This window comes from Cariama cristata, unplaced genomic scaffold (assembly GCF_000690535.1).
Source record: "Cariama cristata isolate BGI_N322 unplaced genomic scaffold, ASM69053v1 scaffold29979, whole genome shotgun sequence".
Taxonomy (NCBI): domain Eukaryota; kingdom Metazoa; phylum Chordata; class Aves; order Cariamiformes; family Cariamidae; genus Cariama; species Cariama cristata.
In genome coordinates, this window is record NW_009636930.1 from 7,420 (window position 1) to 22,341 (window position 14,922).

Here is a 14,922-nt window from a genome sequence, read left to right on the forward strand (position 1 = left end):
CACTCTTTAGCAACATGCCAGTTACTCATAGCTGTAAGTGTTTTGTCTTTCAACACACTTCATGTCAAACTCTGACACAGTAAAATCCCCTTCTCAACAAAAAAAAAAACAAACCCAACATAGCAATTGCCCTGTGTAGTGCCACACTGAATGCAAAATAAATGCTAGGCCACTGCTTGCCCCACATGTTCAGTAACTTTATTTAAATTAAATACCTTTTTCATGTTTCTGCATTTGATTCTGCATGGTATTTTTTCCCCCTACTGCAGACTGACACTTTTCCACTAGGCAGAAATACTCATGTGCAAAAGACGTAAGACAGTAATATTCTCCTTAAGCATTGAGACTGCGTTTTGATTTCTCTCTCTCTTTTTTTTTTTTTGCCTTAGAACAGTTAGAAAATACTTCAAACAGTGCATTTCAAACACTGGCTCAGCAGAAACTTAACAAAAAGATACGGTCATGACCCTGTGATGGCATTGCATTTGGGGGGGAGGTTTGATCAGGAACTGGATTCTTCAGAAAGAAAAGATATGACAGGGAACAGTAGGTGGGCATGGGGAGGAGTCAGGGTGGGACACTTCCTGCATTTCTAACGTTTTGGGTTTTCTTCTTCTTTTTTCTCTTCTTCCTCCTCTCCTAATGACGATCCAGCGCTGAGCTCTGTAGTAGATCTGTGGGGGTTTTACTGGGGGGTCTGAAGGCTGTCTGAAAGCCTGGAGGTGGGGAATGGAAGCTGGTGGGGTTTGAAGGAGGAGAGTAGGGATTCCAACTGGCTCTGTGCAGAGGGATCTGTGTGCCGAAGGGGTTACTGTGGTGCGTCTGTGACGGCGCTGCGCTGGGGCCGTCCACCTCTGTGAGGGCCTGAAGAGATTTTAGCCAATGTGGAGGATTGTCATCTTGAAGGGTGTCTAAACTGTTTCCTGTGGAGGCTGGGATACCTACAAAGAGAAGAAAAAACAAAAACAAAACAGGGATACAGGCAAGTCAGCGCAGAAGCAATAAGCTGAGCATGAAGGAGGTCAATTTAACCTAACAAAAAGCAACAGTGAGAAAACATGATTAGTTTGTACAGAGAATGCATTTTACATTATTATACAGAATTACCCTACCCGCAAAACATTTAACATTAAATCCAGATAGGAGGAAGTTCCCTCTCAGAGCTCCTTCTTCATAAGCCACACATTTTTCTGTCAAACCTCCTGCGCAAGGACTGCATCCCTGTTGATGTGACTGTACCACACCAAACTACCGGTACACTGCATGCTACTCTGCCTGCTTGGATCATGCTTCAGCCTCTCTAACAGGGAAACACAACCAGACAGCCTTATAAAAGAGAGCTTTATAAACAAGTGGAGTACGTCCCTTTTTAAATAAGAAAGTCCAGCGAATGCCTTCAGTGCCTCAGGGCCGGCGGCGCACATACGGGACATGCCATCCGGCAGAAGGGACACCTACATTGACCCTACAGATAAGCGCTGACCCGCCTGACTGCCTGCAGAGTCCCGGGCATGCATTGCAAAGGCCTAAGTGATGCTTTGTTATACCTAGTGGTTCCACAAAAATTCCTGGACCCTTGAGGTTTTGTGGATGGAAGCTGGAAGAGACCACCGCATACTGACTTTGTCTTTTTTTTTTTTTCCAGATGTAAATCAGTTTGTGCCAAATACCCATTTGATGGTTTGCCAGCGGCGCTGAAGGAGTGAGAAACGGTTACCTGTGATGATTGCGGGGTCCATCCAGCTGCCAGGGCTGTCCCAATTCAGGCTGTCGGTGGTGGCAGTGTTGGACGTTGGTACACTGTGGTTGGCGTTGGAAGGGGAAGAAGCATTGGGCAGTCCACCAAAGTTGATGTTAATGTTCGGTAGAAGTGCCCTTAGCCCGTCCTGCCATTCCTTCATATTTAAACTCTCTACAGAACTGCTGTTGTCTGGGAGATTTACCAACAAAAAAAAAATGAAAGATAAAAAAATAAAAAGCTGAAGTTAGAAACAGATGTCCTTCTTTGGTGGGGTATGGGATTTTGTTTTTACTTTTTAAGCTAAGCATTTAATACTTTCCCTGTCAAAAAAAACTAGGGTCAATATTTATATGATTGATGAATTACTCAGAGGGGCTGGCAGGTTTTAAACCAAGTGTAAGGCAGTGGGAGAAAGATTTAACTCTTCCCCCAAGTCATATTTTCCCATTTTTATTTTGATTTCTTTTTCAGTTCAGAGACTTGAATAATCGAGGGCACAGTGGCTCTCCCTCTATTACTAATAGGGGAAAACCTACCAGATCCTTTATAAGAATCTCTGTTGCAAGCTACATAACCCACTTTGTCTGCTTTATTAACGGGCAGCAGGCTCAAAAGGGTTGTATTCTTTGAAGTCTATTAAAGTGAAGAAAGGCTAGGTAGGGCTTTGCAATAGAAACCGAACAGGAGGAACCAGGGAGGTGGAAGAATATCACAAAAGTTTTTTGTTTTGTTATAGCTTGCTCATTCACAACCCTACAGATGGTCTTCCAAAGAAAATGATAATTAGGTTCTCATGAAGTTGGAGGGAGTGCAATTTCCTCTTGCAGTTGAAGAACAGTAGTGAAAACTCTTTAGAGACCTTTCAGAATAATTCCTGACACAGCAACATCCTCAAAACTTTGGTAAGAAGCAAACCAGCTGGACACCAAAACCAGCAAGTCTCAACTATTTGCCTGAATGTTTCAGGGCAGGTATTGAAAAAGGACAACAGGGTAACGTGGCTATTAGCACTACAGTAAATGATCCCTGCACACAGACCTTAAACCGTGCTATCTAGAACAGACTATCGGGTTCTACGATCCTTCTCCTGCTTTAGGTATCTCAAAGCAAAACAAACCAGACACAACCATCCTAGTATTTATCAGCCAATAGAGAAAGTCATACTTAATTAACTTGTGGTCAAATACATTTGAAAAGAAAGTGTGGGTTAACACCTTGGCAGTGTGCTCCTTTTGACAAAAACCTAAAACACATTTTTTTTTTTGGTTAAATCGTCTTTGCCTGTCCTAATCGAAGAAAGGACCTTGATGTCAGTCAGAAGTGTTACAGTGAGATACTTTACACAATACTGCTACTTCATCAACAACAGAAGAGATTTAAGTCTTCATGAAAGATCAGAAGATATCACTAACTTGCAACTCTCTCTGTTGGGGAGTGAAGAAAGCAGTCTCACTTGCTATCAAAACCTGCCTTGGCAATTTTTGTAAAGCTGAATGCTCAGAAAGAACTGATGTCTCGAGCCATTACCTTTTTGTAACTGGAGGGGGGAAAAAAAGGCAAGTTCTTGAAATCCTGTGCTTTCACACAGAACTTCCTTCCCTAGGCCAGAGGTTGTTTTTTTTTAGAACAAACTTTATATAAGATTCTGCCCATGTACAGAAGTATAGCAAGCAACTTCAATCACAGACCACAGCGAGTCATACCTCAGTCCACGTCACCAACTGAACTTCAAAACAAATTACTACACCAATCTGCTATATCCACTTTGCATATGACGACTGTTGGAACAACGTATTTGTTTGTAGCCACACGCGTGCCTAATGCAGCTGGGCTAGCACAAGCACCCATCCGCGTGCATACACGTCCCCAGGTAGCAGGACGGCAGCTGACACCAAGAAGGTCCCTGGTCAGACAGACTGATGCTGTGCACGGAGCCTGGGCAGGCATAACAACACAGATGCAAGGAGCTTACTATGAAAATCATCCCCTGTGCCTGGGTAGAATACATCTGACCACAGACTCTGGAAGGATTACAGTCGACTGCTGTTATCCCCACTGACTGGCTGAGGCATCTCTCTTCCTCAGAGGTTATGGCATGAGGTACTCCCATGGGGAAGCCAGACAACTCCTAAGCATTCCCATAAACAAAGAGGAGAAAGGTCAAAAATCAGCTAGTGGAAGTAAACCCAAACGCCTGCCCGCTACTACATGCATCATGTTACATCTAAAGATTAAAGCGCTACGTGCTACAGGAGGGGAAAAAAAAAAAAGAAAAAAAAAGAGGAGTAACAGAACTGCAGCTCTGCCTCAAACAAATAACCCAAGATCAGCCTTTTAGTAACACCGCAGACACAGATGCAACCAAGCCTGCAGACAAGCGTGACTGCATTCACACTCCGTGGGCGGCAACGCGTGCAGCTCCGTGGGGCCTGGAGTACAAGTCACTTTGGGTGAAAAACAGCACTTAACAGCAATTTGTTCTGTGTTTCTTTAGCATCGAGCCATACTGCATACAGCTGGCTTTCACTTCTACCTTCACTTCTCCTACTGTACTTCAAATCTACCTCCTCTTCCTCCCCCAGCTCTCACTTTTTTCTTTGCAATACTAATGCACACAATCAAGAGTTTTAAAGAGTTTGGTGCAATACATTTTTCATTCAAACCTATGATCCTAGGGTTAAAAAAAAAATATAATCGACATTTTAAAAACTATCAGCCATTTGCTCACAACCCTCTTGAACATCCATAAGCCTATTTGAGTCAAGTTGTCAATTCATTTTTTGGAAAAAAAGTAGCCAGCTCACCATCACAGAACTAACCGTGTAACAGATTCTGCATTGTACACCATCAGTTTCCAGTTTATTCTCACTAGGACCACAGGTGAGCAAGCATATTCACCTCAACACCTGTGAGCTGGGGATCTGCAAACTCATGATGATCTTAATCATGGACATCAACAATGCCCAACATGCCCTCAAAGCTCATGTGCAAGAAAATGTGTAGTAAACTACACACCTGCAACACGTCATTGAGGAAGTCTAATGAAGACAAAGCCAGCAAGATGTTGTATCTATAAGGAATGGGACAGGAAAATAAATGTAGTAGTGCATTAGGCCACCTTGGGAAAATATGTATATTTTTGTCATGTTATTCTCCGTTTAAAAAAAAGACATAATACAGCATACATAAGAGTCCAGAAAGATAGCAAGCAGTTGAGAGAGAATATTTTCATGGAACGGAAAAGGCTGGCACTGTTTGGTGAGGAGACGTTAATCTGTCAGGCAGGCATAGCGCACCATTGCTGGGTACCCCTCTGACACACAACAACAGAAAACAGGAAGAAACTGAGGAAGACTTCATCTCAACTGTCACTACAAAATCCACTTGGAATCACAGAAATAAAAAGATTACCAGCCTAAAAGGATTCAGTATCTATAAAAACTGTATTATTTGCTAGCAATAAGGAAGATTTATTAAAATCTTGTGCTCCTGGGCACAAAAGTGACAAAACAAAGAATTCCAAAAGATTTATTGTCTCTCCCAGACAGCTGTCAGGCAAGCTATGACAAAAACATTGCCCTCTGACACCAAAGAAAAAGCAAGCAACACATTACTCAGGTGTCTGTAACAGAGTTTTCCAGCTTGGCTAACAAATACGGGGCAGGGCAAAACAAACCAACCACCAAACCAACCCAAACACGACCAAAGTTTCACAGCTTTGTCAGACTCCCAGCCTCTAAAGAGAAATGCTGCAGTTAAATTATTCTTGTAATACGGGATCTGGTAAGGGATTAAAAGGCATTACGGTGTCAGACGGGATCGACAGAGAATGCAATGCTCTACAACACTCCCTGCGCTGCCCTCCGAGGCCGCAGTTCCCAGCTATGATGGGTGAAACCCAGTTAGAAAAACTCCTGACGCAACCCAAGCACATGAGCAATCTCCAGGCACCACGCAGCAATACTCAAACCAAACTACTACATCAGCATGTCTTTGCTGGAGTCTGACAAGTTTTAGACAAGAGCGTAAGTGAAAATGCAAGTCCACCCCAGAGGGAGGAGTTACTTCCACAACCTGAAAAAAGTAGGATCTTCAGAAGAAATTACTACTCATCCCTCAGCTAGTTTGTCCTTTTTGTTAATTAAGTTTATGCTTCACCATGAAGCTAGTACCGTAGTTACAAATGAGTTAATGCAGATCTATTAAAAAGGACATTTCATCATAGACAAGGGCATTTGCCTATTATCTTAAAAACTTTTAAACTTAATTGGTTGAAGGGAGTAGTTTTTTGACTAGCTAGCAGACTTCTCAGTTGGACATCACAACCTACGGGCACGAGAACCAAGGCACCGCTGTCTCCCTCTCTCAAGGAGTGGAAACACTGTCTCCTTCCATAGCCTCATCCTAATTTAAAGCAGTATGTCCACAGACAGTGGGAAAACATAGAAGAAAACAAGTTAAAACCCAGTTGACCACAACAAAAAGACTTTACACGCCAAGATAAATTGGAGATTCCTCCCCCCATGCCCCAGCTTTGTCTCTGAAAGGAAAGAATAACCTGGTGAAGCATCACTGAGAGCACTACTATTCACATGAAAAATAGGCTCAAATACACATCCTGAACTCCAGTCTGCTCTTGATGTGCATTTCATAATCCTGTCTGCTCTACTGGAAACTTGTGCTTACACAGGTGAACAGATCCCACAGTTCTAGCACTGAACTTTTTCATGTGCCTGATGTAGTACGACAACATGAAACAAAAGCACTTGTGTGTAGAATTTTCAAAGTCAACCACTGTCTTGAGCGAAGGGAAGGAAAAAAAAAGCTTAATCACAAACTTCACCTGTCCACCCAATTTAAATACAAAAAAATACTTAAAGTTAGCTTGAAATAGAATATGACTGAGAAGCCCAGACATTCGTCTGTATAAAAGTTGGCCATTTAATAAATTTCTAAATAAAATCATTGCCCCGTCATGACATCCTATCAGACAGTCTGGTAGTGTTACTTCAATTTCCTCTACCTGCAACACCTTAACATTATTCCTTCAAATCAGGCAAAGCAGCGTGTATTTGGGGGAGAGATGGCAAACAGGATGATGGCCAAGCCAGAAACAATGTTCTGTCATACATGATCAGTATTTTAGATGTCTGCACAAGCATCAGCTGCATTGACATGGCCCATTCCGTGACTTCATAAATTCTGACAAATGATGCTACAAACACCCAAAGATGTTTCAGATTTGGCTGCACCACATTTGTGATGCTGATGCACTAGACTTTTTATATTGAGGGTAATGGGACAGCACGTCTTACAGCTTACTTGGCAGGAGACAAGCCCAGTAAAATGAATGTCCTACAGGGATTAGATGATTTCAAATTATTGCCCCAATTCTGATCCAAGTCTATGGTCAAATCTGTATCAAAATTCACACAGTATATGCTTAAAGAAATACAACAACTAATAGCAAAGATCACAAAACCATCACATTAAGTAAGTGTAAAGCAAGTGTATTTCTTTGCTCTGCCAAAATTATATTCCAGGCTATTACAAGAGTTTGATACTAACTGTGTAAAACCATTAAATATCTTTACGTCAAGAGTCCTAAATATTCGAGTTCTGCTGAAAAGCAAGGAGTCTTGCAAATTAGGTTGCAATTATTTTCTTTTTTAAGAACTCATCAGTATGCCACGTGTGTGACCGAGGCATGCAACAGTGCTACAGAAAAGCTTCACATAAGCAAAAGAAATTCAGAGGAAAACGATATGAGAGAAAAATAAACTTATTAGCAACGTCACATACCTGACTGCACAGAGCAGCAACAAAAGAAGCTAAGAGACTACAAAGGTGCATTCAGTAAAAGAATGGCTATTGCAATGACCTGCTTTTAAAAAGGCCCTTGGGAAATCTTCAAGGACGCTGTAGGGTAACAGTTTGGAAGCCTTGGCAAGACAATCAGAATGACAACGTTGGGTCAGGGGGAGGGCGGGGGGGGACAGAAAAAATAAAGAAAAGGAAAGAGTACCAGAAACAGTTCACCAGGAGTCCTTCAACTCAGTTAGAAACAAATGAGGCCACCAGAAAAGCATACCCTTGGCAGTGACATCCCTGCTAGTCCCAGCCTGCGCTCTGTGCTGCCTTTTCCACAGATAGTCTGTGCTTTCCATGAAACAGCCTGTTACCCTATTCCGAGAAGTGACTGGGGCTTCTCTTTTTTCATTTCAAAATGAATTTCCACTACTGGTATTTCTATTTCGTAAAAAGTTGTCCAACATTTCACTCTGAAGGAGAAATAAAAGGAGAGGACGATTTGCCACATCCTAAAATTAAATTATGCCCATCACATTAGATAAACTCAAAAGCCTTTCATCTAAAGCTTATATACTTAACCACCAACAAAACAGTTACGATGAAAACTGTATTTGTGCCACCTTCATATGAATAAGCTTGTTTGCTTGTGGAATTTTTAAAACCATGGAGCAAAATCCCAGCTAAATTGCTATGGTCCAAAGGATTTCACTTTCAGACTTCATTGATTCTGTGAATCTATGATTTCTAGGAATCCCACAATGCTTAAACCAAACGATGAAGTTTCACCCATTCACAGAGGCCTGAGAACATCAATGGCAGATTAAAGAAGATTGAATCTGTCCGCATTTAAACAGCAGTGCTGCCCATCAGGAAAACAAGCAGCCACTTCATATTAGGGAGATACCAAATGACAGGACCACTAGAAGATAAAGCTGTTTGAAGAGAACATTTAAAAGCCTCACTGCTGTTCTCTATACATGGGAAGCAACTTGGCAATCCATAAAAACGGCTTTCTAAATGTCATTCCACAGTGCGGATTTCAAACGAAAGTCTTATGGTCATGAGCTGTAAGAGCTGGGGAAACAAGAGACGTCTACCTACATAACACACACCTACAAAATTGGCTTTGGTAGTCAAGAGACACCAGTCTGCCCCCAGCTTTAAAATAATGCAAGTAAAGCAGCTTTTATCTGGATTCCACACTGATTTCCATGGTTATATTAACTCCACATATACCCAATGTAAAAGAGAGCCATGCAAATCAAAAAAGCGCTATTTTTCAATTTAAAATAAATCAAGTGCAACTTAACATGCCAATAAGCCAAACTATCAAGTAGAAGAGGACTATATTGAATTCTAAAGTATACATTTCATAGGGAAAGTAAGTTTTTCTAAATAATTTTCCTTTTCAGTGAAGATCTGACAGTATAACTTTTAACACTTACTTAGTCACAGAAAACTTAAGAGTCAGGAAATTTAATTTATTTTCAGGTGAAATCCCGTCTGAGGGATGAGGGGACAGCTCATCTTAGATATTCAACAGGAAGATTCATATTTGCTTTATGTACAGTGTCAGAATTTTATTAGGTTTGAGAAAAGCAATTTTACATTAAGTATTCTGGAGAGTTCTTGTGATTGACTTACACTTGCCATGGCTCAAGAGACCAAATCTAATACATAATTATAGCAGCCAGCCACCCAATTTTAAGCTTTGAGTAAATTTCAAATCGAGATTCTAACTTGCTTTGATAAACATGCTTAATTTTACATCAGATTCCTTTATATGCCTGGAAGTGTTCAAGGTCAGGCTGGACAGGGCTTTGATCAACCTGGTCTGGTGGCAGGTATCCCTGCCCATGGCAGGGGCACTGGACCCAGATGGGCTTTAAGGTCCCTTCCAACCCAAAGCATTTCTGTGATTCTATGAAAATAGCCAGTTCTAACCACTGATAATCTTAAATATTAACATAAACCTAAACTGAGTGCACAAAGACTTAAGACACTGAAATGAAGGAAACAGGTATCTGAATGGTACATACAGAACAGTTTGATTTAAAAAAAAAAAATCAAAAGACAGGCAATTCCATTAATCTGATAAAACAAAGTTCATTTTAACCTAAGTATACCTGTTGCTTACTCTTAGGATCCTGCATCAGGGTTCAGTCTCACCAGGTTACCCTATCTGTCAATAAAAAACCCCACACCTTTGACCTCAAATGAAAATCCTGTGTGTACAAGTGTACTTGTGGGTACATGCATAGATATATGCATAGATAAAAACAACACAGATGGAATTTGCCCTATGGCCAATGCAATAACTAGAATTGGCCAAGAAAAATCAGATCTTCAAAGCTATATCAATAATTAGCAAGAGCCTATCTAGTTATGAAGGTTCTGGATTCCAGGAGTACCCAACCAATCCTTTGACCAAGGTCATGAGACCAGCATTAGTGAACGCATACTCAGAAATGATAAATTAATTTTTAATTTCTCCACATCCGTAACGAACAGTTAAAGCTAATGTGTATCTGTAGATACTTCAATCATTCTGCGGTAAGATTAGATAAACTGCAAGAAGACTGAGAAGAAGAACAAGCCTTCCATGATATAAAATCCATTCTGCTTACTCAATGCTGTCTTCCAATAGAGGTGACCCACTTTAAGTACTTTTTTTTTAAAAAATAATTCCTTTGGGAACAAGCTGAAGTTCAAATGAGGCTGTGATGTAGAAGGAACCAAGAGATGGCAAAGGATGGAAAAGATAAGGCTTCCCCCCCTCAAATGTGATTTGGTATTGCCAGGAGGAGAAATACTTTTTGTAAAGCTGCTCTTTCAATAGCTGTTATCCCTTCAGGCTATTTCATTTATGCTCCTCCCCAATACAATTTTTAAAAAGATTCTGTTTGCCCTTTCTCAATGGTTCTTCCAGTTGGTGCCTTTCATAGGCAGAATGCCTATGAACTGTCTGTGCTTTTTGCTTAAATTCATCAGTCATAATTGGTACTTTGTGAGAGGGACTTGACTCAGGAGCCAACATTTCAGGTCTGTGCCCAAGGCAGAGTCTCTTGTCAGACACTGTTACGAACAGGTGGCACTGCCAAGTGTACCAATTCCCAGTCTTTAAAGGGAAAAGGCCGGGTTTTTAACCCCACTAAGACAATTACACCATTTTAACTCATGCTAGTGGTTTAACTGTGTATTTTGAAGTGCCAGTTTGTATTTTAGAAAAGCATCCAAGAGAACACGGCACAGCGAGGCGAGGCATCTGCCCACTGGAGGAGGGAGACAGATGCTGCACCAGCCAAGGGAGCTGCCTCTGACACTACCGCAGGGCCCCCCGAGATCTCAGGGGCCACCTCTGAAAGGAAACAGCTTTTCTAACTTCTGCTGAACCAGCCCTAAGGAGGAAGGGAAAAGTTCTGGTGCTATAAGCAATAAATGCAGTCTGCCATCCCTAGAACACAAGCAAAGGCCCAATATTTAGCGCAGCTGAAGCTCCTTTGGTGACACTACTCCAGACATGAACCGTCAGGAAGTTTGACGTGAAATACCTCCCGTGTGCTTCTGTCCCCCCGTTTCCAGGGAAGAGTTACCCAAAAAGCTGTCAGGACTGATGGTCCAGAATGCAAATTACGACAGCCACTCACACTACTTATTTCAGCCAACACCACATTTATTTCAAGCCTAGCAGTGTTAATGTGATTAGTCATTCCTCTGATGTATTTCAGCCAAGAGCAGTTAGAGGATTTTTTTCCCCTCCTCCCACTTTTTTCTTTATATTTTTTTTGTCACATTTTCTTCTTCCAAAATAAAATTACACATTTAAAAATAGGCATCTTACTACTCAAAAAAGCAAGACGCCTGTCTTTCACTGCCATTCCTAATAAACTTACAATCAAAATTTTAAGAAATTCACAAGAGCTTATAACCAAGCTCCCAGAGATGAGGGCACAGATATTTATACACCCAACTTTATTTGGAACAGCATCTCCTATACAATTAAGGAAAAATTCCACAGGGTTTTAAAAACAGTTGCAATATTAGCACTGAAAAGGCACTGGGAGGGAAGGGTGGGTGTGTGAGCTGAGATTTGGGAACAGATGGGGAAGAAGCAGGACGTAAGGACAGGCGCCGTGGATGAAGTTCTCTCAGAGATCATGACAAGATCACGCTAAGGCAGGCCGGCTTTAGTAGTAAATGGAGAAAGTGTACGGGAGTTAAGGGACAAGACACCAGAGGCAGGACAGGGAATATCCATAGCAGATTCCAAACCCTGAGACTTCACTCTTAACACCGATTTAGTATTTTGGAAATTAATCTTAAATCCCACTTAATTTCCTTTATTTTAAACCTAGCAGCATCACCCTGGGTGCATTAAAAAACAAACAAACAAACAAACAACACCTCCAGAGCAACGGAAGCAAGCAAGCCAAAAGTTTATTTTCAAATTGAATTTGTTCTATATTGTGCTGAATACTTCACCTCTTCACCAGCAAAAGAGAAAATTAGTTATGACGGGAAATAAAAGGAGAATGAGTTTTGGGGGTGGGGGATACGCACAGACACAAAGCACCTCCTAAAGAAGGGGGGACGGAGGGTCAAGAACCTCCATGGAAAGAATTGGGATGCAGCAGGCATAAGGACCGATGAGAAGAGCAAGATACTCAGTGGCAAAGGCTGCACATCTTTGTTGTGGAAAACAGGACGCGCAGGGTCTATGCAAGGGTCAGTAAAAGCAATACTGGAAATAGCTGAGGGTCATTTACAAACGGTACTTTTCATTTTACCATTTCAAAGCAGTGTTCAGACCTTTATCTTCAAATGAGGAGTGACCTCGGTATCAGGGTAACACATCCACTTCTGAGAGGAGCTGCTCTGCACTCTGCAAAGATACAAGCCTTTGGAGGTGCCACATGTGGCACCCACAATAAATAGCTGTCTCAGCCAAGACTTTCACCAGATTTCTTGTTTTCAATATTTATACCTAATCAGAGAAATACTTCAGCTATAGTCAACCATAGATCTAGCCAGGGGCACAGAAAAGACGACATTCAACTGCCATGCTTTCTGCCCTGCTGCTGTCAGGAAGCCAAACGTCAAGGAAGACCACCAAGTGAGCAAGAAGTCTTCTTTAAGGGATTAGGACAGAAAGTTAATGGACTAATGAATCTCTCACTGTTAAGAGTAAGGCCATCAATAATTAAAACCAGCATTAAACCTTTCACATATTGTCAGGTCAAGAGGAAAAGTGTAGCAAAATGCTCTTTCAACCACTGCATCCAAATAAAGGGATGTGAGGCAGCACTGTTTACGTAATATCGCCTGTTGCTAGGGTATGCGATTAAATGCATTTTGTACACTGCATTTGGAGAATTTTAAGTTTTACAACATGCTGAATTCAACAGTCACACCACACAGGCCAGACCCTCTTAAAAGGCACAGTAGCAGAAGCGGAACCCCCCAAAAACCCCATACCAAATTATTATCCTGGGACCACAGAAAAGTGTCAGCTGCTATGCTGCAAATTCAATTTTTTTGGTTCCACAACTGTATAAAACAAGCTGTGTTTTTCTTTGTTCAGGAGACAGAATCAACTATTAAGAATCAACCCCAAGAGAGGAGACAAAGTCAAAAGGACAAAGGTCAAATAAGAACTGTATGCCCCAAATGGAAATGAGGTTACGTTGTGAGAAAATACCAAAGTCAGACAAGGACTCTGAGTATTAAAGGCAGAGCTTGTCAACACCAATTCTGATATCTCACTCTCTGCAGTCTAAATAAAGTATTTTAAACAATATGATCATAGCCAACATATAGGGATCTTCCCTTGTTTTACTAAAATATTGTCCAACAGGCAGCATTAGGCAAGGAAGGATTTAATATTCAAGACAAGTTCAATAGCTGGGGGGACAGAGGCCATAAAATTTAAAGTGGGAGAAGACGCAACACCGTAAGTTTCTCAGATATGGAAGAGTTCAGGACTCAAAATAAGGGGGAAAAAGCTGGACCTTCTTAATACAATCTTCATTGCTCTACCCTCCCTGCTACCAGCACTTCCTTCACAAAAACCTAAATGCAGGCAAGACTCAAAAATGTGCACGCTCATCTCTGTCTTGATAAGGAATGCAATACCACTACCACAAAGACTGCTGGATGGCACCCAAACTTAATAGAACTGTCTACCTATTTACCGTCTCAACCTCATCTTTAAATATACGTAATTCCATTAATTAGGCTGTGCACATTCAAGAGATATAAGTTACAACATCAAAACAAAAAGGTCTCGAGAGAACAAAATTTTGAGTTGTCAATTATATTCAACTAAAGACTTATGACATTTAAGCCCCCTGTTCTGAAGTTTCAGGAACAGCTCACAAAAGTCTACTGCAACCTCCACATCAATGAGCTTCACGGCTAAAATAACTTGATGGATTTTACAGGGGTTATCTTCAAGGACAATGGGTAAAACTTTTTTCTTCCCCTACCCTAAACAGGATTTAGTTCTTCGCGCTTTCTATCTGTCTCTTCAATGGGTCCACTTGACTATTTCTGCTATCTTAGATCTCTAATATATGCATGATATGCATAAATTGCCTGTCTGTGTTCAAGAAGCATTTGGACAATGCTCTGACGTATATGGTTTAATTTTTAGGCTGCCCTGTGTGGAGTCAGGAGTTAGACTTGATGATCCTTGTGGGTCCCTTCCAACTAAAGGGGTTTCAATTATTTATTTGGGAAGAATATACACACAATATTGTGTAGCACTTGTCTTGGAAGAGTTCAAATTTCAAACTATCTCATTACTATTGAATTGATAAGTTCTTACAGTTAAGTTTTTTTCCTCATTTGGAATTCTGTTCAGGATAATTCTGAAATTAGTAAGTGAAATAATAGCCAGTGTTTCAAAATGTCAAGTACTTCATCTTGCACAGAACTGAGGGAAAGGTGGACTATCCATTTACAACTTTTTCCTCATACTTTTAGCTGTGTGAATTTGTTCTTACGCTTTTTTTATGTAATCAAATCCACGACTACCAACCACTCTGTAAACTCAAGAAATAAAGCTATGTATTTCTATTTTCCCATTATTAATATGCATGCATCTCTTTTTATAAGCATCTGCCTCAAAACACACTGTTAATCTGAGACCTCCTGTACTCTATGATCCAATACTATACCTATTATTTTAGCACACACCACGGGGCAGTGAGGTAGCAAAGATGATAGTGTATTAGCTATCAAATTACAAAGAGTTTCCTGTTATCCTCAAGTAACATAAAAATAAAGGCACACACCCACCCACGTTGTTGTCAGTGGATCTTCCCTTTGGCATTATCTGCTGAATAAAGGATGGCCACTGTCCTACATTC

The 14,922-nt window shown here is 41.0% G+C and overlaps 1 protein-coding gene across 5 annotated transcripts in view; it reads right to left on the reverse strand.

Annotated features, from left to right (window-relative positions):
* Positions 1-383: 383 nt before the first annotated feature.
* Positions 384-14,922, reverse strand: part of CNOT4 (CCR4-NOT transcription complex, subunit 4) — a 44,995-nt gene continuing 30,456 nt past the window's right edge. For 3 of the 5 annotated variants that reach the window (XM_009708111.1, XM_009708109.1, XM_009708110.1), the window contains 2 exons: positions 1,718-1,930; positions 384-941 (listed from right to left, as the gene is read on the reverse strand). In XM_009708111.1, coding sequence (XP_009706413.1) covers positions 640-941; positions 1,718-1,930 — 515 coding nt within the window. In that variant the 3' untranslated portion in view covers positions 384-639. The remainder of the gene's footprint in view (positions 942-1,717; positions 1,931-14,922) is intronic. The other 2 variants (XM_009708113.1, XM_009708112.1) reach the window with 1 other exon arrangement.